Raw genomic sequence first — 23,214 nt, 5'->3', positions numbered from 1 at the left:
AATCTCATCTCAGAAGGTGTCTAGCCTTTCAGCCTGACTTTGATCCTAGCATGACTAATCAAAAACCAGCTAGTGCTTCTCAATTTTTTACGAAATAATTTACTGCCATCTATGAGCATTTTCTCACGCATGCCACTCAAATTTCACATCCTACATCCATTTAACTGACAATTAAAAAAAATACTGAAAGTATCTTGTTGGGTGTGACATCTCTTTGATCCCTTATACATAATTTGTTAGTGTATACACTAAAATGAACAATTACGGATATTTTGATTTTAAACCTGATTTTTAAAGAGTTTTTATTTACACAGAACAATCTTCATTTAAGAGCATGAAAAAAGAATGAGGACATTTACTGGGTAAGACTTAAGCAATCTGTGCTCTCTCACTTTTCTCTACCCTACTGCTATTAAGTCCCTGCGAATAAAAGAGACACACAGAAGTTCTCAGATAAGGTAATTATCCTAGTAGTACTGAACAGGAGAAATTAGATATTAAAGAAACACACACATGTTCCAGAGAAGGAGGTTAAAAGCTAGGAGAAAAAAAGGAATGAAAACTGTACAAAGCACCTTGTTTTTTCAAGGAAGAATAGTAAGAAATAAATGATTTACTTCTGTCAGATGAAGGAACAATAAAAAAAAATCACTTCAGAAAAATTATCTTTAACCAAACATAAGTACTTACTCTGCTTTTGACATCCTTTAGTTTGGGGAGTATTTCCAAACCAAACCCATCAGCTTGACCTCGGGTCCTATTCCCTCCGTTCATATAATTTCCAAAAGCCAGAATCAAGCCCAAAATTTCCTTTACACTTTTCATGCTCAGCAAAGCCTGGAAAATGGATACTGGTCTGTAAATTTGGTGGACATAAAAATTCTAATTGCTAATATAAAATATTTTTTTAATTTTATTTTTGCTAAAGTTTTTTTCTTGTCTGTTTTTACCTTGGTAGGTAAGGAAAGCTGAAGCTGGTGCAATAATCAAAACGTTAGACAAACCATTTTTTACATTACATCTCCGTAAGATAAATATGTTTAATGTAATCCATATGAAACAAATTATATGGCATCAAATACTATGTCAATGACAAAAAGATTAATGGAAGATTTCTAAACATTCTCAGAAGACTTCAAAAATCTTACAGACAAGGAGGTGGTTTATCATGAGTTTGCATCATGCACAGCTAAATGGGGATGTGCTATTTTTGCTGTCACCAGTCTGCTTCTCATGGATCTGAAAATTCACATTCCTGGATCCATACTTAATCCAGACATAAGAGAGCTAAGGACTAACTAATTACGTGCCTCAGATCAGAAAACAGTTCTAGAAACACAGTGTAGAACTAGTGAATTATTTTCAGTTACATATAAAGACATCTGTCAGTTGACAATCTGAGGCCACAGGCATAATTTTTAACTATGTAGCCTTAAAGCACTGGATAAATCAGTTTCAGTGTGAACTCCTCATAAGTGAACTGAAGGCAATATGGCTTTCCCTATCTCATACAACACTGATTTTTCATACCTCCTTTGGAAAGGAAGGAAACAAGTAACTATTTCTATTAACCAAAGGGGTAGAGCATGGATACTCTGTGAAAGCAAAGCTAGTCAAGAACTAATCTTCAAATTAGAAAAAAAATAAAATTAACTACTTTTCTGGTTAGGATGTTAGACCTTTAGGCCACTATTTAATTTCTCTCCTAATTTTCACCTTGTTATACTTTTCATAATTTATTTGTTATAATTTAAAAATCTTGTCATTAGTCTTTCATAGTGTGTAGATATTAGGTAGAGCTTTGCCCCATAGTAAAAATTATGCTGTATCAGGGTTACCAGAAATTAATAGATGCCAAGGGAAAGTAACAAGATAATGAACATGACAAGCATCTACTGGCATTAACAGTGCTATGCAAATAAAAGGCAGTTTGCAAGGTCCTGTACTAAGCTTGCCTTATATTTAATTCCTAGTTTATGGAGATTATCTATTACATTATGCAAAGTAATAAAAATCTACCATTTAAATACAAATAAATTTCTACATACTCCATGGGGCATCACATGCAATTCACTTTCCTGCTTTTCTCTTCCTTCTTTTAAGCAACTAAAAATTTACTACTACATTTATTTCCTAAAAAGCCAGTAAGCAAGATCAAAGTTCCTCACTTATGGTAAAAAAGAAGCCTAAATACTCTTAAGACACATTTAAGTTTTAATTTAGCTTTCATGAGGACTCACCTTGGAAACACGAGTCACAATATCGACCTTCCGGTGCACTGACGTTATCCCTTCAGAGAAAACCGACTGGAAGATAATACACTGAGCTCGCTCTGCGAAGTTGGGGATTTGAGACAACTCATATAGAAATCTGTGGGGAAAAAAGGACTATTAATGAATCTTTATAATTCTTCTCAGTGGAGTACATAATGGATCAAAGCCTACATTATCATGAAATATACATGCATTCTTTCCTTTGAATCAAATCTGTCAGAATTTATATTTGTTACATTCTTTATGGTAAGAATGCATTAAAAATCTTATTAATGTCAAGAAAAAGGCAAGACATTAATCAGTATCATATCAACCATTAACTATCATAGCTGCACAGTAATAAACAGAGGAATCTCAAAATTAAATTATCCATTTGAAAAAAAAGAAAGGAAAATCTACATAGCGCTACCTATATACCAACTTATGAAGTCTTGTTTCCCTTAAAAATGTGCTCAGAAATACAGAACTTAATATATTCCTACAAATTTATTTCATAATATAAAATTTCTGCCAACAGCTTTCTTCTGATTCTTAGCATCAATTTTCCTTTTCTAATTTGCACCACACTTTCAATCATATAGCAGAATGTTCCATGGGAACACACCTAGCTGTGTATTTAGCTCTAAAATACTTGCAGAGCATATCTGCCTTCAGTCACTGTTCAGCAAAGTTACTAAGCCTTCATCTGTTCTATGTCTGTTCTCACAGATATATATATTCCTCATGACTCTATTGTAGCTTTTCATCTGTTAACTCTTGGTAAATAACAATAAATGGAGGTATATTCAACAACTGTAGTTCAGACCTCACAAAATAAAAGCATCTCAAAGCATGAGTAATTCCTCCCTTTTTATCAATTTAAAATAAATGAGCTTGGCTAATAACAAAAGAAGCTCTAGCATTTATTATAATAACAATATTAATAACAATAATTTCCTCTTGGGTTTTAAATTCAAGACTTCAGAGATACAAAAGCTTTCTTGAAATCCAGAAGCAAGCTTGTCTTTTGCTCCAGTATCACTGTAGCATCATTCTTCTAATCTCCTGTCTACAGATATCCTCAGATTCCTCTTAATGCAATGCTGTAAAGATTTTTTTCTACCTCACTGAGTTATAGGAAATTCAGTATTCAATTTATTAGCTTGAATTATTCTTAACTAATTTTAATTATTTAAGCCAATAGACCTTATTTTTCCAAATCACTTCTTTTTCACAATAAATAAAACCGGTATGTTTAAATCTGCTTTACACGTTTCTCATGTATGCTAGGCTTTGCTGAGTACATAGTGACTGTTTAAAAAATCAGCAGAATTCACCTGTGGCTGGTGTGAAATACTATGTTTTAATTGGACCATTTTTTTGTTTCTTTTTGTTTCTTTTTCTTTCTTGTCTGATGAAAAAAACCTATTGTGAGAGAAGGATCAGGGAGGCCCAGCTTGGCTCTTAGACTTAAGAAGTGGGAAAAAAGAAATGCCAAGCTGGTATTAATAAAAATGCTTCCTATTGGGAATGAATGGTATTGCCAGGAAAAAAAAAAAGAGGGTATTTTGCACTTTGTGTGAGAGAAACAAAGGAAAGAAAAACCAAACTCCTTCATTAAAGTTCTAACATACATACAATTAAAAAGTTTAAATTTAAAAAGTCAAATGACACATATTCTTGCCTTCCTGTGAAAAGAGAACTATTTCCCACATGGCTGACCATTGAATACAATGTCATTGTGCTAAGAGTTAAAAGAGCATCAGTGTAAAAAGAAGATGTCTTCAGCTTCTGAATCCAGAGTATTCAAAGTAAATACCCAGATAGAACACTTATAAATGAAATCTGTCACAAAAAGGAATCTTAGTGACTACAAATGTAGTAACTAATCAAAAAGTCATAGCATGAAAACCATGGCTGTCAAAAATAAACCTCCAATTCAGATGGAAAAAACTTTAGAAGAGAAAGAAACATTCTTATTTCGATTTTACTCTGAGAAAAGTAGGTTTTTTACTTAAAGGTTTTTTACTTAAAATAATGATGATGTGGCTGTGACATGGCTTTTGGATGGGTTTCTCATTACTACAATTCTGATGGCCTAAAATAAACATAGAAAATATGCTGTACCTCTCCATGAAGTACATCGCACTCCTCTCTTTCAGAAACTGTCAAGAAAAAATGCTTTTACTTGAAAACTCCTTTAGCCTACCAGAATCTTGTAGTTAAGGACTTGAGAGAACTTTCAAGCCAGGCATATTGTTATGGTGTTAGTGTAAGAGAACATTCTTGCAGAAGATGGACAAGGAAGGCTGATTCTATGCAGGTAAACTAATTTCCAGATGACATTTATTTGCATTTGAAGAATATAAAATTTAGAAGCATTTTTTTGGGAAAAGGTGTATCTAATCCTGCAAGCTTCTAAGTATGACAGCAGGATTTAAACTGAAGTTCAAGCAGAGCTGTCTTCAAAGAGAAGCAAGTGGCCTTACTGGGACAGCAATTATAAATCACTCCCTACTTCCTGAATCAAACTACATTCAAACCAGTACCATATTGTTACTATTTCCTTCATTAGTACTTATTTCACAGTGGAGAAGCCTATAGAGACAATATACTACAACTAAATGGAGTCTCTTGGAAAGTAGCTATAGCATCTGTATCCTCCTAGGAAAGTCCCGAACTGTGGCCAATTTTGCATATAAATCTTTATCATGCCAATTAATATTAGCGTTTTAACCGCTATTATCATGAAGAATAATACAGGGGGGTATTGTTATGTTGCTGTCATCCTTACAGTTTGTGCCAAATTTAACATACAAGCAAGACAAATAAAAATCACGTGTGGAGAAGAACGTCAGTGATACCACTAAAGCTTTTTATCTGTCTGGTAATCCAAACATGTAAGGGTTTCCTTCAGACTTCACTGAACTCAATTCAAAGAGTTTCACTATATGAATGACAACTGTTAGTATGTGCAACCATTTGATAAATTATTTCAGGTACACTTTTGTTCTAATTCTCATTAAAGACAATACTGAGGCTTATGCCCCACAGCATAATCACACATACAAATTTAGCACTTTTCTGTCTTTAACCTTTTATGGGGCTAATAAGTAAAGCACAGCTCCAACAAATCTCCTGTTCTGCAGTTAGGCTGACTTAGAGGCTGACTGAGACAACAAAGCCAGGGGCACATGATCTACTGAGTTTTCGGTAAGCACATTATTTTGAAGGTCCAACAAAATTTACAGAAGTGCATAAAGCAAATTGTTTGCCCCTTAAGCTATCTTTTAAAAAGCTAGTTTTCTTAACCTATGTAGTTTAATTATAGGGTAAAAATGGGATACTTAGGACTTGCAGAAAGAGCACTGAGTAATAATTGATAAAAAAATAGCTTTTGTCTTTGATACTACTCTTTCACTCTGAACCACCAGGCATAACTGCTTCATTTACAGTTCTTAATTATGGAACAATGATAGTATAAATCTGACTTTGCATTTAATTAAGATTAACCTCTCTCCACTATAAGTTACAAAAAAGACAATCTCCTATAACCCTAGAGCTCTACGAGATTTGTATTCTCCAGAAGACAAAATGCATTCATATTTATTTAACTTGGACATACAGCAAACAGACTGCCAAAGATTCAAGCTCTGGAAAACATCAGCTAGTCACACAATGTATCCTTACGCCCCAAGCCAAGGCAATGAAAACCATGGATATGGGATGCAAAAGTAAGCTAGTATATAAACTTTACAGATATTTGTCTTCTTAAGACTTACTAAAGAACAATAGCCTCTCTTCATCAAGAGTAAGATAATAGCCTTATCTCCTAATATTAGTGTGCAGCTACAAATGAATATTTAGCTGCCTCATGTAAGGAGAAAAAGAAAAAAAAAAATCTGTTCTTCAGCACTTACATTTTAATGGGAAAAAAGGTATGAAAATACATTAATTCTGACATTAACCAATCATATACCATCTCTGTTTCAGTTCTTCCTCCCCCTACCCTTTCTTACACCAGACAGCAGAACAGACAAAATGGAAAAGGAAAAAAGACGACAGAGAAGCCTCTGGGAAGGAAGAATTGAAGAGGATAAAAGTACAAAAGAAAAAAGCAGTGAAGTAGCAGAAGACAAAAAACACTGAGAGGCCAATATCTGAAATCAAATGTCTACACAAATATAAAATTCAGGATTACCATTCATAAATTCTTGAGGATTTTTTCACATCAGTCTAAGGTGTATAACAACACAAGGAGCAACATTTAACTGTTTCATCCTAACAGTTGTCACTGGCCACAACAGTTCCAGGAGAACTGTGGCATCAGTCTTTTAGGTTTACAGTGAATTTGACCAGAGTATCCAAGGTGTCTTTGGCCATAGGATCAACCCAAACCCTCTGTTCATGCAGCTTTTTCAAACAATTAACAACCAAAATCAGTTAGGCCTTGCTTTATGTAATGCTAATTAAGCCACAAATGCTCTAAGGGAAGGAAAAGCCTTTTAAAAATGTGAGAATGGGAATAAAATACTTATTGATTCAAGGTGACATATTTTATCAGTTCTGGTGGTCAAAGTTGATGTAGTAAACTCTGCCATGTCTGAAAAAAGTTTTGTGATAAGGGCAAATTTTTCATCATGTCTTGAAATACACAAAGTTTATAGTTTTAGAAAAGCTTACAATTACCAAGAATTATGTATCAAAACTGCTTTCAACATATAATCAAAGGACTACATTATATAATGACAAAGTATTAAAAAAATCCCCACAACTTACTGTTCTGGTTTATCCAGAAGCTTCAGTTCCTCCTCTTTTGAAGTCTGATAATATTGCTTGATTTTCTCCAGCTCATCCTTTTGTGCTCTCTGAGTGAAGTAATATAAACTAATTAGTTACTAATTAGTAAGAAATTAATAAATTACTACTTTACCTCTTTGCCTGCAAGCCAGCAATTATGTTTTTTTAACTGAGAAACATTTAGACTATGCAAAAGAGGGATGCTTAAAGATCTATGATAAATTCCTTCAGTGCCTTATATGCCATTTACTGCACAGCACCATGCCCAAGAGTATTGTCCAAATACTTCTGAATATACTACTACTACTACTACTACTACTACAGAGTTCAGTCTACTACTGAACTCTGTCAGGCTGATTCCATGACCACTTCTCTGGGGAGTCTGTTCCAGTGCCCAAACACCCTCAGGGTGAAGAACCTTTTCCTAATACCTAACCTAAATGTTCCCTGACATGACTTCAGGCCATTCCCTTAGATTCTATCACTGTCACCACAAAGAGAAGATCTTCGCCTCTTCCCCTTGTGAAGAAGCTGCAGGCAGCCACGAGGTCTTCTCTGTCTCCTCCAGGCTGACAGGCCAAGTGACCTCAGCTTCTCCTTGTATGTCTTGTCCTCAAGGTCTTTCACCATCTTCATAGCCCTCCTTTGGATGCTCTATAACATCTTGTATATTTTTTATATTGTGGCGCTCAGAACTGCCCCCAGCACTGGAGGTGAGGCTACCCCAGTTCAGAGCAGAGGTGACAGCCCCCTCCCTTGCCTGGCTGCGATGCTGTGCCTGATGCACCCCAGGACAAAGGTGGCCCCCACAGTTCTGTCCACCTTCAACTGAGCTTTGGCTGCACAAATTTTCTCCCTAGAGTTGCAAGCAGCATCTCTGTATTCCTCCCACATCAGCTGACCTTGCCTTCATTGGGCATACACATTCTTTTCTTGCCTTGGCTCCAAAAGAAGATCCCAGCTCAGATAAGCCAACCTTCTGCTTCATCTGCTTGAATACTTACATTTAGGAATTTCCTGCTCCTGTGCCCTTCATAAGATGGTATTTGAAAAAATAATCTGCACTGATGGACCCCAGAACCTTCATAAGCATTTTCTCAGGGGACCTTACTCACTAGTTCCCTGAGCAGCCTCAAGTCTGTATCCAAAATACTTTGGTGATTAAACACATTTTTACCCCACCTTTACTTACATTTTCATATAGGGCTTCCAGTGTCTCCAGATCTACTACAGAGTCATCGACACACAATATAGCTGTATAGAATTCAAACACAAATTAGACACTTGAAAACATAAATTAACACTCCAGTTCTTTTCCTGTGAAATGTATCAAAGGGTTCTAACCTAGATACAGGACATTTATGTTTCCAGTTAATTTTTTTTTCCAGTATTTTTTTTTGTTCTGATGTCAAATCACAGCACTCCTGCAAGAATGTTCTATAAACTCAGTCTCAGGAGAGTAAAGTTCTACTTTTTCTCTCCAATATAATCAGCAGTCAAAGATGTGACCAGTCAAGTAGCCAGCTGATTGTGTAGCTGCCCAGGCAGAAGAGCATGAGAACAACTGATACCAAACAATGAACAGCACAGATTTTATGTTAGCTTAGAAGGCTGGATAGGAAGGAATTGAGAGTGAGGATATTTAAGTCTCCCTGTGTGCACAGGAAATCAGTGAGATATGCTTGTCTAGGAGCTAGCAATCTTGGTAAGTAGACAAGTTGACCAACTTTCAAAGTTTACAAGCTATATAAATTTGCAAGCAGAAAAGACTGTGCTACAGTTATTAAGTTATCTTCAACAAGTTCACATTTAAGTTGGCTTTATCCAATAAAAAACTATCCACATGACAATTTACAGATAAATCCTTTTCAACACCACACAGACACACATGCAGTATACTCTTCAGTGATTAATCATGCTTCATTACTAAAAATGAGAAGTCTCAAAATGTTTCCTATCTTAGTTCCAAATATTACTGTGTTTGGAATATATGAAATTGGTTCTTCCAACATTTGCAAATCCCATTACAATTTATGCAATTGGTATTGGTATTGGAAACTCTTGCTATTGGAAAATTGGTATTGGAACTCTTCTGAAAACTAAATGGGATTCCTTCATGGTGCTTTCTAACACACTCTAATGTTAAATTCCAGTAAGCTGAGAGATGCACAGTGGAATGGAAGTAACTCTGGATGTTTAAATTTTCTGAAACCAGCTTTTCCTCAAGATTCATAAGGGGACTAGGCACAATTCTTGAACTCATGGCTTATGCTTATATATTACTGAAAACATTAATCCCAAAAGAATCAAGGGCATAACCAATGAGATGTTATTAGCTACTATCTGATAACTTTTAATTCAACTGTATTTTATTTCCTCAAATAATCCTTGACTGCTTATGAACTTAGAGGATTTTAAAAGCTCTTGCTGCATTTGTAATCCATGTTTGAAAGGGGCAAGGCACACATCTTTAAATAATTATTTAAAAGTAATAAGCTTTCGCCTGCTCCACCACCTACCCCATGATTTTACATTGTGAAATTAACCAGCAGGCTAGTAAATTTTCTCTGTGGCAGGCTAATTAATTTTATTAAAAGGTCCAGTGACATTTAGAATGCTTTAAAATTCTGCCTGTCAATTATTATTCCATCTGTTGACATTACACCGAGGTTAGAAGTAAAGAACTACACAGAAGACAGTATCAATGAAAAATTCCCAGTATTTCCTACCATTTTTGTCTTACTGGAAGATTCAAAACCCTCAAGACTGCAACCAAATGTAAAGCCTGAACCACTGAGATTGCAAAAATGTTTGTTTTAAGAAAATTCCTTAGGGTTTGAATTTATAAGATTTCCACTTATCTCCTGCAAAACAGTTCAAAGAGTTGCACTATCTTCTGTATCATCCAATAAAATTTCAAAAGGACCTAAAGATGGAAAATCTCTTGGAAGACTGGTTTCACAGTCCAATATGTTTAATTGTTAAGATTAACAATATGCATATTGAGTTCAGAAACTTTCCCTTGTGGTTTAACTTTTATCCTATTTTAACATATTCTGAAATCTGTTCACAAGGAGAAATGTCCAAAGCTATCTAGAAAAAGCAACTTATTGGAGGCAATTTTGTACTTGAAATGCAAAGCATGCAATTGATAGTCAAATTTTTATGTACAAATCTATTATGATGACAGGAAGTAGTTTGGTAAAAACTCACTGTAATAAGAATATCAAGTGTTACACAACTAGCTGAATATTTCAGCCAGATATTTGTCACCAAAATGGCCCCAGAATCACAAAGTGGTTTTTAATGCTCTATTATGTTATCTATTTTCCTGTACTCAACATCAGGTCTAACAAACCAGCATTGTTTTGAAGTGACATGATAAAACAAAAAGTGTTTGTGATAAAACTAATGAAATACAATCTACTAAACCACATATTTAATAGAATTAATAATAATAAATTTTAAGAGATATTGACATGAGTTATTATGTCTCTTGGGGAGAGCATGTGATTGTATAAAAGGACTCAGAAAATATTTTCTGATTTACTTGCTATACAACCTGCACTGCTGTTATTAGCAATGGATGCACAGACTGACAACTGCTGTTAAAATCAAGCCATACAGCTGGACATCTTAGGATGTCGATGTATATAGAGACACACTGCCAAAATCCACATAACCTCCTTTACTTCATCTTTATACATTTTATGCCATGCACATTTGGAGCAGAAGACAAAAATGAAAACATGCAAATTTATGATGGGTCCATTTTTTGAAAAAAAGCATTAATTTTGAAAAGCTAGAAGAAATCCCAATATTCACAGGTGTCTTCATATTCTTATTCTTAAAATATGCCACATGCAAATACATTCACAGTATTTTGTGTAAATTAGCTTGAATTAGCTTAAAAAACCCACTGCACTAGATCAAACAAAGTAATTATTTTGATTTTCACTTAAAGTAACAAAAGCTTTTAAATTTTTCTATGAAAAACAAAACCCACTTTTAATCTTATGTATATTAACTTCACCAAAATTAATACAAACCTTGGCATGTTTTTCAAAGAGCTCTTCCTGATACAGTGAATTTAACCATGATACTTTACTGCATTAAATCTCATTATATCCGCTTACGTAAGTGTAAGTAATATAGGTGAAATCACATAAATCCACAAAAGAGGCTCCAAAATAATAAATAGCTATTACAATATCAATCATCATTGGTGGTTTTTACTTTCATCTTGCTTTCTAGTTAGCTGTCTTCCTTACACTGTCAGTTCAGTTAGAATATTTCACCTACACCTCACAATATGTCAAAAGGAAGTAGACTCATGCTGTGAAAAGCTGGTAATTTTATTGGGTTCCTCTACCTTTTAAAAATCTGTTACTTGGCCAAGTCTGGTTTCTGAGATCCTTTTTTGCAGGGAAATTGAGGCAAACATTTTTATGTTGCCTATGGTGTCTGCTCACAAGAAGAAGAATTTATATACACAAGGATCATTAGTGCAGGGTTGCACCCATTAGGATATAATAACCGTCAGTTAGGACAAAAAACAGATCAGCATCATGCATTCAAACTAACAGGCACACATAAAAATACTTGCCAGCTACATTTCACATACTAAGAGCATTGCTTCAAATATAAACTTATACCAAAGGTTTTTAACATACTAACTTCTAAAAAATGAATCTAACAGACTCCCTGCTGCACAGATTTTTCACATATTCTGATCAATTCAAAAATGTAAAGCAAAAAAAAAGCTGAGAATTTAAAGCATACTGTGTGCAGTGTACATACAACTTTAGAACTTAGAGTTTAATGTGAAAAATATACTTACCTCCTCTGAATAAGCTTAAATACCAACAGTCTTAAGACTGAATCTGATATACAGCCTCACTCCTACTAAACACATTTTGGCTAAATCAGGATTTAAGTCCTGCTGACAGAGCTTACATGTACTCCCCAGTATCAAACCATTTAATGTGACAATTAGACTATGAAATATGAAGAAATCACCTTAACTGCTCTCAAATAATAAAACAGAAGTACATTATTTAAATAGAAGGCGCTTGCTAAAGCTCCATTTATTTGACCTGGAAGTACTTATTTGTTTTAGGTACTGCATTCTGTGGAGTAAGGCTTGATTTCATGGCAATATGCAGCCCATCATTGGGAAACTTAAATAAAATTGTGACTGACCTAGTCAATTAGACAATGACTGTTAAATACTTGGCAAATCTGCCTGTAATATCCAAATCCCTCTGGTTTACTTCTGACAAATTGATATGTTATCAACTTATTTAAAGGTTTTCTCCAGTATTAATTGCCACGCAACCCAAAAAAATATACTTAATAAAGAAGCACCATGGGCACAACGGAGGCTTAGATGACTAAGAAAGCTCAAATCCTGCAAGAAGTCATGAACAAAAGATTCTGGCACTAATGTTAACCTACCCACATGCAATGGATATCCAAAACAGATTAACAAAAATATATGTTGTGAATTTTCCCAAAAGAAGAGAAAAACATTTAATTTAAATAAAATAGTTTCCCAACTTCTGAGACGGGTATGCAGCTATCTTTATACTTGATGCATAGTATACAGAATATATAGAATACATACATGTAATATTTTGGGTAGGTGGGAAAGTCACAAAACTTTGGAACAACAGTTTAGATGTGCCATAACACATAACTTGAACTAAGACAATGCAAATCTATTTATAAACCTTCTGTGTGCTCTTATTAGAGCAAACCCAGGATGACTAGAAATATAATACTGAATCAGAATGGTTATTAGACTGATCATTAGTCTGGTTGGGTTAATCTACAGTTCACATTCTTCCAATCTTTTACTCCCAGATTTTGAAATGAAGGGGAAATCACAAAGTTGAAGGAAAAGAGTCAGATGCGTCACTTTTAGCATTAGAAATAATCTCTATGCTAAGGATAAATGTTAAGCTCTCCTCATTTCATACAGGCTATATTCAGTCAGCATTGTAGTACTACAGCACAGCTACCATGGTTTTGGTAAATGTAGTAGCAAAGTCTGCAGCTCTTCTGGAGGGAACGTACTGCACTTTACTACCACAAAGAGTACAAAAAGCTATTAACTGTGCATCTGATGTGATCCACCACATCTCAAAGATTTAATATCATGGAAAATATACCAGCATATATACCAGCAGACCATCTAGTTAATGTGCTCTGACAGCAATCAGCAATATTTGACAGTGAAATATTTCCCCAATGTAAAGAAGAAGAACTTCTGGTGCTCTACAATTTTAGTGGCAAAATGCAGGTACCATGAATGTAGGGAGGGATTTGGGATAATCACTCTTTTGAACATGAGACATCTACATTTTATCTACATTCTATTTTCTGTAACTAAAAGTTTTTCATCTGGGCTGCCTCACAACTTTGCCAGGTAACTCTTGAACAAGGATCTCAGTAGCTCATGGAAAGCCAGTACAGACGACATACACTGCAGAAAGGAGTATTATCATGTGTTTTCCAGTGCACTGCTATTGCCAGCTACTATTTTGGAATTCTCTCAGTGAGAGGAATATTGCCCTGTTAAAAGCTGGGACAATGACCCACACAGTATTTTCACATACAGCTATAATCAGCATTTCCCATTACAAACAAAATTGAAACACCTTGCTGTAGAGCAAGTTGTAGTATTTCAACAGCAAAACCACATAAATAGTGTTGGTCCACAAGTTTGTCCCAAGTTGTAGTATTTCAGCTGAACAATGATAGGAAAAGACAGAAATGGATTGATATGAAATGGAGATTACTTCTTTAAGTGGGAATGCTTACAGCATACCTAACAAGTGATCTCTGCTATTCCTCATCTCCTTTTATAAAGGTTTTTAAAAAATGCAGAGAAGCAGCCTTAAAAATAATCTCAAACCTATGCACAATTTGATTACTGCTATTTGTCTTTTCAATATACAGATCCTATATAGCATACTGAGCTAGACAGATTTTCTGCCTGCTTCTTCTGCTCAGGAAATGAGTTATATTAATAGCGGTCTAACAAAAAACTTTATTGCCCTCACCAGCACCAGATTCATCAGTGCTCAGAACACCAAAATACCTGGATTTGTTCTTTCCCACTGTACAAAAAGCTGAGTCTTAGGACAGGTGCAGCACGACAATGTTAACTTTCCCTGTGCATCATATAACACCAACAGTACCCAAAATAATTACTTAGTTTTACGCTCTCTTGTCCTTAGACTGTACTCAGAAGCAGTATGGATATAAACTTATCTGCAAAGGATGAACTTTATTCTCTTAAACAAATATGGGTGGGAGATCCCCCTCCTGAAGTGTGGTGGCTGGCGTATTATCAAATGCAAACTCAAACATCTGGATGCCAGATATGGTCACTTGCTTGTTTTGCTCTGCTGAGTTATCTACAGAATATGCTGTGAAGCTATGTACTTTGACTTGAGAGGATAATCCTATGGATGCAGAAATCTCACACTATTTTAAAGGAAGATGCAATTTTTCTTATGGTTACTCCTTTGTCTTCTCTACAATTTTGCATGCATCTGTTTGCACAGGGCAGTTCATCTGAGAATTCTCTACCTGCATTCTATAACTGCTACCTAAGGTAGACTAAGCAGTACATCACACATAGACCATACATTCATTTGTACATGACTTTACAACAGACATGGTCATAAAAATTTGAAATAAAAATTAGATTTTTTTTCATTTCTGACTTTCTTTTGCTTCAGACTTCTACATTCTCTGTTGTAAGTGGTTGAAGGCTATGAACTTTTCCCTGTTTTTCATGTACTGAATTACGCCATGGAAATTGGCGTGAAAAAAGGGATGAGTGCTTAATCTGCATGTTTTTAGAGGTAGCTCTTTGCAACTCCTCTTTAAAAAAAAAAAAAAAGTTGACATTCATGACCCAATGATTACATGCTTTTTTTGGTTAGGTGTTGTCATGCACCATTTAGCCTACTATGAATTTTTTTCATCCAGTGCATTGACTACAGCAGTCTTCAAATAATTTGTCTGCTGGGAGGCGGGACTGCCCACAGATTTAAATTACACAAAATACTATGAAATAAACGGACATTAAAAGAGAAACAAGCATAATTCTAATGTTGTTTTCAGAGTAATGTACATTTCTAAAGGTCCTCTCTACAGAACAATGTTTTCCCTGAGTTTTGTGAACCGGTTTTTCATCCTAGATAGTCTCTGCACACAGATTTTGCTTAGAATCAGTCAGACTGCCTTGTTAGTATATTTTTTAAGAAGTTCCACTAATGATATTCCGAAATCCTGATGGTAGCTCCTAGCTGTTTCCATGAGCAAGAGGCAGCATATCCTATTGCTGTCTTGAGCAACACATGTGGTGACAGGCCAGTCATTTGCTACCTCAGACAAGAAAGGGCGATGAGTTCTAAACTTTTCTTCAGTGACAGCATTTGTTTTGGTGTCTTTCTTCTACCAACAGTCTAGTTTTCATTAAACTTCTAGAACTACATTAGCTGCATCTACAACTGCAAGTAGTGTAGTCTTTAAAAATGGATGTGTAGACAGCAACAGTTCATACTATACGTGTTTCAGGGAGTTCTAACTATCTCTGATCTTATCCTGGGGAATTTAGAGACTGCTATACATGGAGACTGATGGCATGCTCCTAAATCTTCTACAAATCTTCTAATGTAATTTGATTCTGAAGCATGTTTGTGCACTCTGAGACTGCTCTGCAATGCAAACACAGACAAGGGGACAACTGATACATGTGATTCAAAAGCGCAATGGTGCCTCAAGTTAAAAATGCTCTTGGATATATACCCAGATATTTGGGTCATTGTGACTTCTCAGAGTTGGTATAAATTGGCCAGAATATTTCAAAAGCTACGTAAGTACAGTGAACAACCGAGAGAGATAGAGATGCTCTATTTTAGTAGAATGTCATGGCATGGAAAATAAAAAGAAAACCAATCTCTGAAGATTCTTAAGACTATTACCCAGTTTTTGTAATAAAGCTTCTATCCTATTCCTGTGCTGCTGACACTTCTGCCAGCAAATTATTTAGACCTTTAGTAATAGTGGGTTTTTTCCATCTCATTATGATACCTTTCACACAATACTGGCAGACACAAAGTTATTCCTTCTTTTCCTTATTCCTCTGCATCCCAAGAGACATCTGTAAGCCCTTGTGCTTTTAAAGTGCTAGATGCTCAAAGGCTCTTTTGAAATTAATAATAATCAATGCCAGCAGCATCTCAACACCCTACCCAGTATTTGCATGTGATGGAGGGAAAACAATAGCAAAAAAGGAGACATCAACTTGAGTTGTTCCAGCAGTTGTTTTAAATGGTGAATATTTTCCTTTTCTTAATGTGAAAAAGAAATAAACAATATCCTTAAACAATATCTTTTTAAATCCAGAACATAAGCAGACTCTCAATCACCCCAGTGTTCTGAAAAATCTGTATTTCTCTACAGTTGTATTGGCAAACTCAAATAATTTCTACCAGTAATGGAATTTACAACTGACTAGTCCTATGCTTTGAAAAATGCCATCCAGTAATTCTCTTTCTGATTCTTACATGGTAACATCAGTTTGGGATGTACTTATTAAACTGTTAATGAAGCAAAATGTAAATATTAAAAAATACTGACTGCATGCTTGAAGCCTGAAAGATTTATGCATAAGCCCTCCATTTAATTCCTGTTGGTGGACGACTTGCTTTAGAAAAAGCAGGGAAAACTGCAGGGGAGGAATATGGAAACACTGTTCTGAAAGTGTTATGCTAACTGTAAAGGTACAGAAAGAATTGTACCTAAATTTGATTCTAGTTTTTAGGTGAAACTTTTACATAAACTGGAATATATTGGAAGAATGATTCTTCTGGTAGTTTAGGAGACTATTCAATACACATACTGAGGGCTATGAGAAAATATCTGAGGGCTATGATAAAATATCCATGCATATTACAGTAAGTGTGAGAGAAATACTTACCTTGTTGAATATCCTTCATCTCCAAGTGCAAACTCGATATTAAAATTCCTACAGTTTGAGATCGCTTTCCATCCAGCAATTTGATAATCTAGAAAGGTGATGCAAAATGATCTGAGATCAAGGGAACACTCTACAAAGGATTCAGTCACTTTTATAACAGAAGCTAATTTGTGAATTGAATTCAATATTTCTCCAAACATCAAACCCTTATAGTAACTAAATGTGGTAGTAAGACCATCATCTCATCTTTGTGCTCCGCACCTTAACAAATTAATTTTAAGACTGAATTCTCACCAGTTCTACCAAAGAACATCACCTCTTACTTGTAGGATGCTGTTACATAGAAAAAGAAAAAAGCACATCAAATATTTATTCTGGAATATGTTTCTCCCCCCATTTTTCTTTAAATGACAAATAAGAACTATTAAAGACACTGAGTACACCACAAGTTCCTTAGTTTGTCTGGTAGTTTACATTTTAGTGTGAACAGTCTTACGTCTATTTTTTCAGCAAAGAATCAATTCCTGAACAAGAAGAATTGAAGAATTGTCTTTTTATGTCCTCTCAACACTACTTCTGGAACACTGGGCACTACTCAAAGTATTTCTTTTGCTCATGTTTGAATGTGCTTATTCCACACTGTTGACACTCCACAGGGATTTCAGGATTTTTTTCACATTTGGGTACAGATATTTGAGAGTATACTACACTGACATTCAGACTGTAATAGTTTCTGATGTCAATTTAGGGGGAAAGGAAGAAAGAGGAGGAAAAGAAACCTTAATGTTATTTTGGCTGGTTGAAATTACTTATAAAGAAAGGGATCAGTGTTGCTCAGATGTTACAAATGTAAAAAACTTATTTCCCACAATGTCTGGGATATTGGTATTTGTGATTTTGATTTATTTAATAAGAAAGATATGACAGGAGCACATCACAAAATGCAATACAGACACAAATTCTTCAAAAATACAAAATGTTCTGATCCAAGCAGATGGCTTACTTCATAGCGTTGATGTACAAGAACTATCAAAAATACTGACTCCTATGCAAAATTAAAACTAATTGCTATGTTTTCCCTGAATTTATATTTTTAGTATTTGAATATTTAATCTATATTTCTCCAAATTTAATTTTATTATTTAAATTAAAGGTGGCACTTATATTTGGATATATAATCATAGTAAGAACTTAAAACAATTGTTATTCCTTATTCCTAGAATGCTTTTATTCATACTCAAATTAAAGACAGTTAACTGACAAAATTTATATTAACTCATAAAAATGTTTCCTGTGTTTTATGTGATTTACAAATATTTGCCTAAGAAAATACTTAGTCACTCATCAATAAAAAACTAAATTTTTTGACAAATAGAGGAAAAAGAGAAATGATACTGACATTTTCACATGAAAATGAGAAGTTAGTATTTAGAGTAGTGAAACTGGATAATACATGCACAAGTTGGAACAAATGCTCTCTTCAACAAAGGTCTGACAGATACTTTAGGTCCCTCTTGTAGGTACTCAATAATAAACTTATGTTAAAGTAGATACTGCATATTTTCTGCCAAAATTTGAAAAAATCTATCCTGAGATTTTTTTCTGCCTATAGGTACAGCACATATGATGGATGTTAAGAAATTAATACTGTGGAAAGTGTTTTGTTCAAATGACAAAATATTCAGGCTCTTTATCTCGTGAGTACACAAGCAGACAAGATGATTTTGCTCCAAGTTAACGTAACTGAACGCTGTGGAAGCATCACATCCTGCTGACTGATTCTTCTGAGCAAATGTAAGTAACTGCCTGGTTTATCATGGTCATCTCTGAAGCTTTACATGAATTTGCTGAACTCCACAGCACATTAACTTCTTACAGGGATAATTACAGGTTTGAGCAGTATGCAATTTGTACAGCATTCACTGACCTCCAAGCTGACCTTGTTCAGGGCAAATTCATAGGTTGTCATAAACCCCATTAGACATGCCTAGTTTGAGGCAAAACCTTTCCAGACTACAGCTGTTGTAGACAATATGACATTTGAAATCATTCCACTGAAGTATTTGTAAGTGCTACTATATCCTCCAGACATGATCAGACTAGCTCACATCACTAAGCAAGACCTCCCACCTAAACAATTTGTGAGAAAACCCTTAAAGAAAGCCCTATATAATTTTAAAAGTTAAACCAGAGATTAATGATTTAAAACAGCAACTGACTGTATGTTCACTTGCATTTTAGACAAATGTACACATGGTCACAATTACCAGGCATCAAGCTAGATGCAGACTACCTAAAATAGCTTCAACCAAGCAACTGAAAGCTAATAATTAATTCATCAGAGAGCAAAAATGGAGGACCATGACAACAGAATAGCTTACATTAAGCATAAACCTACTTCAAACACATAGTTATAATGCTAAGTATTATACTGAAATTTTATCATAGATTTTTAGAATCAATGTGGAACTTGAAAGATTTTGCAGTTAAAATATATAATCAGTAGTTAAATAGAGAATTAATTTTCAAAGACACTAACTTTGTCCCAAATGATGGTTATTCTGTCACTAAGGGGGAATTACATATGTGTGTGAATTCCAAATAGAAAGGAGACACAAAAAAATCAGCACTTTTTCAGTTCAGTAAAAACATAAGGCAAATAAAAGGAAAGTTTGTAAAGACTGTGTTGAACTATTTAGTCTATGCTTTTAAAAGAGAAATCACTGATCACCTCTCAGCATATTGGGACTTGCTTGTAGCTGGCAGTGACAGGTAAGCAGCTACAAGCCAGCTGATGCTGCTGTGCCAGCTGGTGGGGTTTGCCAGCTGCCTTTTGCTTCTCCAGACTACGAATGCATTGTTGTAATGGATGTAGCCTCTTCTGGCTTAGTGACAAAATTGTGACTGCTGGTGATAATTCCTTTACTTCACTGACCCATAGCATTATTTGATTTTTGCTATTTTTCCCCCTATTTTTTAATGCTGATTTGCTGTACACAAGTGTCGCATTTACATCTTTCAAATCTTTATAATCTAATTAAAAAGTGAAGATATACCAAAGCTTGAATAATACTAATAAATTATTAAAATTATTAAAATTATTAAAAACACTAATAAATTATTCTGTCATTCCCATTAGAAGGTGTTCCTCTAATGTAGCCAGAAATTTATTTCATTAAATATTGTACAGCGGACTTTACTGTTCTGTCAAACTGCAATGCCTATATTCTGTCCAGGACACTTAGTGGTGCTGAAATCTGAAGAGATTCAGTTTACTTTAGTGATTAAAAGTTAAATCCTTCTCCTGGTGGTGCATGGATTCCTTCCATAATTTTTAAATTTATTGAGAAAAGCCATAAGCTAAAAAGCTGTCCTGCATATTACAGCATTTCCCTCCATTCCCACTCACCAAATTTTACAGCAAATCAACAGCCTGGACCCATGTTTGGATTGCTGAAACCCTGTGCAAACACAGGAAGAATATTCTGCACAAGAAGCCAAAGTATGTCCCTCAAGCCATTCTGCATAAACAATCCAAGAGTTACCAATGAAATTTCAGAAGCTTAAGACTAGACATTATCTCTCATATTCCTACTCAAGGGAGAGCCAAATTTAACTATGTTTTCCTTAATATGAGTGAACCATAGCTTTATATTTTTAAAGACTATTTACAATTTTATTAGCTTGAAAACACCACTACTTTTAGCCTTTTTCTAAAGTACCCACAAATGGCAATATATCAGGTTCAAATAGGAGGTGTGAATGAGCTAGTAAGAAACATTTCTCAATATTTTTACTCCTATCAGAACTGCAAAAATCAGACAAACCACAAAATAGATATTCACCCTGTGGATAATTTCTATATTCTATATGACTTCAGGGCTTTGTGATAAACAAGGAATGCCATTATTTTTCTCAGCACAGCATAAAATATAAAAAGAAAGTGAGAGTGCCTCGGACGAGCATGCACTAGCATTTTAGTACTTCTGCTTAAGTTTGAACACTGTTTATTATCTTATGCAGACAGCTGAAGACAGTCATTGTGTTTCACCCCTGCAAAGCTTCCAACATTTTCTGCAATATTTGCCCTTCTTGCGGAAACACAAAATTTATTAATTGTAATTCCTCATTTAGTTAGATGGACAAAAAACTTGCTGACAGGCATATCCCTTTCAGTTAAAAAAATGCAATTCACTCAAAATATTGACACTCTTCGTAAATGAGAACATATGTTAATAATTATGTGAAGTCTGTTAGAGATAATAGACAACAGAAAAGCCATTATCTTTAATGTCCTCCTGCGTCTTTGAAATTATAATCATTGCACTAAAGGGCCAAAAATGATTGATGGACTTTCATTTGGAGCATACACCTGACACAAATTACTTGACATTTGCTCTTTTTTTTTTTTTTGTAAGATGAAGACAGAGTGGCATCACAAATATCCAACTATCCTGTTTCTTGAAAAAGTATAGAAAATACTTGAGTTTTTGAGGATAAATTACTAACAAGTGCTCAAGTATATTGGAAAAACTAACACAATGTCAAAATATGTGCTAAATCTAGCAATGGAGCTACAAAATGCAAGTGGAAAAAATTGCAGCAAACACACCTTTTTTAAATATCTCTTTTTCAAGATTTCAGAATATTTGGTTAATACATAATGAATAATGTCTTTGATTTATTTGATTCATATTCAGGTGCTAAGGGACTTTTGTTTTCCTCCAATAATTTGAACTTTTCCTGCTGCAGATTCAACCACTTCAGAAATATAAAATAACTATGAAATAAATCCCACTCCTTCTGTATATTATTTATCCACCTAGAGTCTCTGGGAACGTCAGCAATCATCTTTTCTCCATTTCAAGGACATCAACTCCAAACATTTACTGCATCACATTACTTCATATAAGATTATAATGCATCTAGTCTTAATTCAAAAACATTTTTATGACAGAAGGATTATATTTTTAATGTTTATATATGTTGCATAGTATTTTGTTCTAATACTGGGACATAACTAATATATTCATCTAATCAGTAAATTCTCCCAACCAGAAAAAAACAAATTAAATTCTCAAGACATAATATCAAAACCTCAGAATACTAATTTTTATCATTATCTACATAATACAATATCATATCATTATCTACATATACATAATAGAACATTAAATGAAAGATTGCATACATGCAGAGAAAATATGCAAGAACAAGAGTTTCCTGCATTATTTCAGAGGGTGTACAATTGGAAAAAAACCTTCAAGTTCTTCCAAAGGTGCTACATTTTCCAAAGGGCTTCATGATCAAAGAAGCATGAGCAGCCACACAGTTTGCAGAGCTTCTAAGCCCAGATAAACATTACAATAACAAAATTCCAATCTTATGTATATATATTTGTGTACTAGAAAGGTACACCCGACCTTTGTTTAGCCTATATGGGGTTTACATTGTATCACCATCAAGTGAATGAACTATATTTTTCCAAAATAAGTTATTATATTTCTAAAAATAAGTAAAATCACCTTTTATGCAGTCCTTTAAGTTGTATTACCATTGCTGCTAAGATTCTTAATTTCCATTTCTTTCTTCCCCCACATACTTATCAGAAGCCTCTAGAAATCAGTGTAACCCAATAAGCCATTTCTATGTGGCATGAATGCAACAAATTTGGGAATCATGAAAGTATTTTTGAAAAAAGTATAGCCAGCTGTTTCAACCCATATGACAATGGGCAGAAGGTGAACTTTATGTCTTTTAATTGATTAACAGAATCAAGATGTTGAAAAGGCACTCGAAATGTCATTCTGCACAAGACAACATTTCTGCACTTCAAGACAGTTATCAATTATATGTGTACCACTCTAAACAAACTTTCCTAAAGATCTACAAATACAGAAACACAATTTTCCTAGCCAAAATTTTTCTGCATTCCTTCAGTATCCTTGCTCTTAGAAAGCTTTTCATAATTATTCTTTGCAGCAGCTGCATGCACTTGATTACACTTACACTGTGTGTCCCAATCAACCTTCTCCTTTCTAGACTAAACAATCATAATAATTTGATTCTTTCCTTAGAGACTACTTCACTTTTCATCATTCTCCCTCTTCTTGACTCTTTACAGTTAGCAAATTTTTAATGAAGGGTTGTAGTGCCTAAATG

The 23,214-nt window shown here is 34.5% G+C and overlaps 1 protein-coding gene across 6 annotated transcripts in view; it reads right to left on the bottom strand.

Annotated features, from left to right (window-relative positions):
* Window positions 1–23,214, bottom strand: part of FMN1 (formin 1) — a 176,620-nt gene that overhangs the window by 59,253 nt on the left and 94,153 nt on the right. For all 6 annotated transcript variants that reach the window (XM_077180357.1, XM_077180356.1, XM_077180359.1 and 3 more), the window contains 5 exons: window positions 17,053–17,140; window positions 8,245–8,306; window positions 7,032–7,120; window positions 2,241–2,370; window positions 691–837 (listed from right to left, as the gene is read on the bottom strand). In XM_077180357.1, coding sequence (XP_077036472.1) covers window positions 691–837; window positions 2,241–2,370; window positions 7,032–7,120; window positions 8,245–8,306; window positions 17,053–17,140 — 516 coding nt within the window. The remainder of the gene's footprint in view (window positions 1–690; window positions 838–2,240; window positions 2,371–7,031; window positions 7,121–8,244; window positions 8,307–17,052; window positions 17,141–23,214) is intronic.

This window comes from Agelaius phoeniceus, chromosome 6 (genome assembly GCF_051311805.1).
Source record: "Agelaius phoeniceus isolate bAgePho1 chromosome 6, bAgePho1.hap1, whole genome shotgun sequence".
Taxonomy (NCBI): domain Eukaryota; kingdom Metazoa; phylum Chordata; class Aves; order Passeriformes; family Icteridae; genus Agelaius; species Agelaius phoeniceus.
Note: the sequence above shows the minus strand (reverse complement) of the source record. Positions and strands in the feature narration are given on the sequence as shown.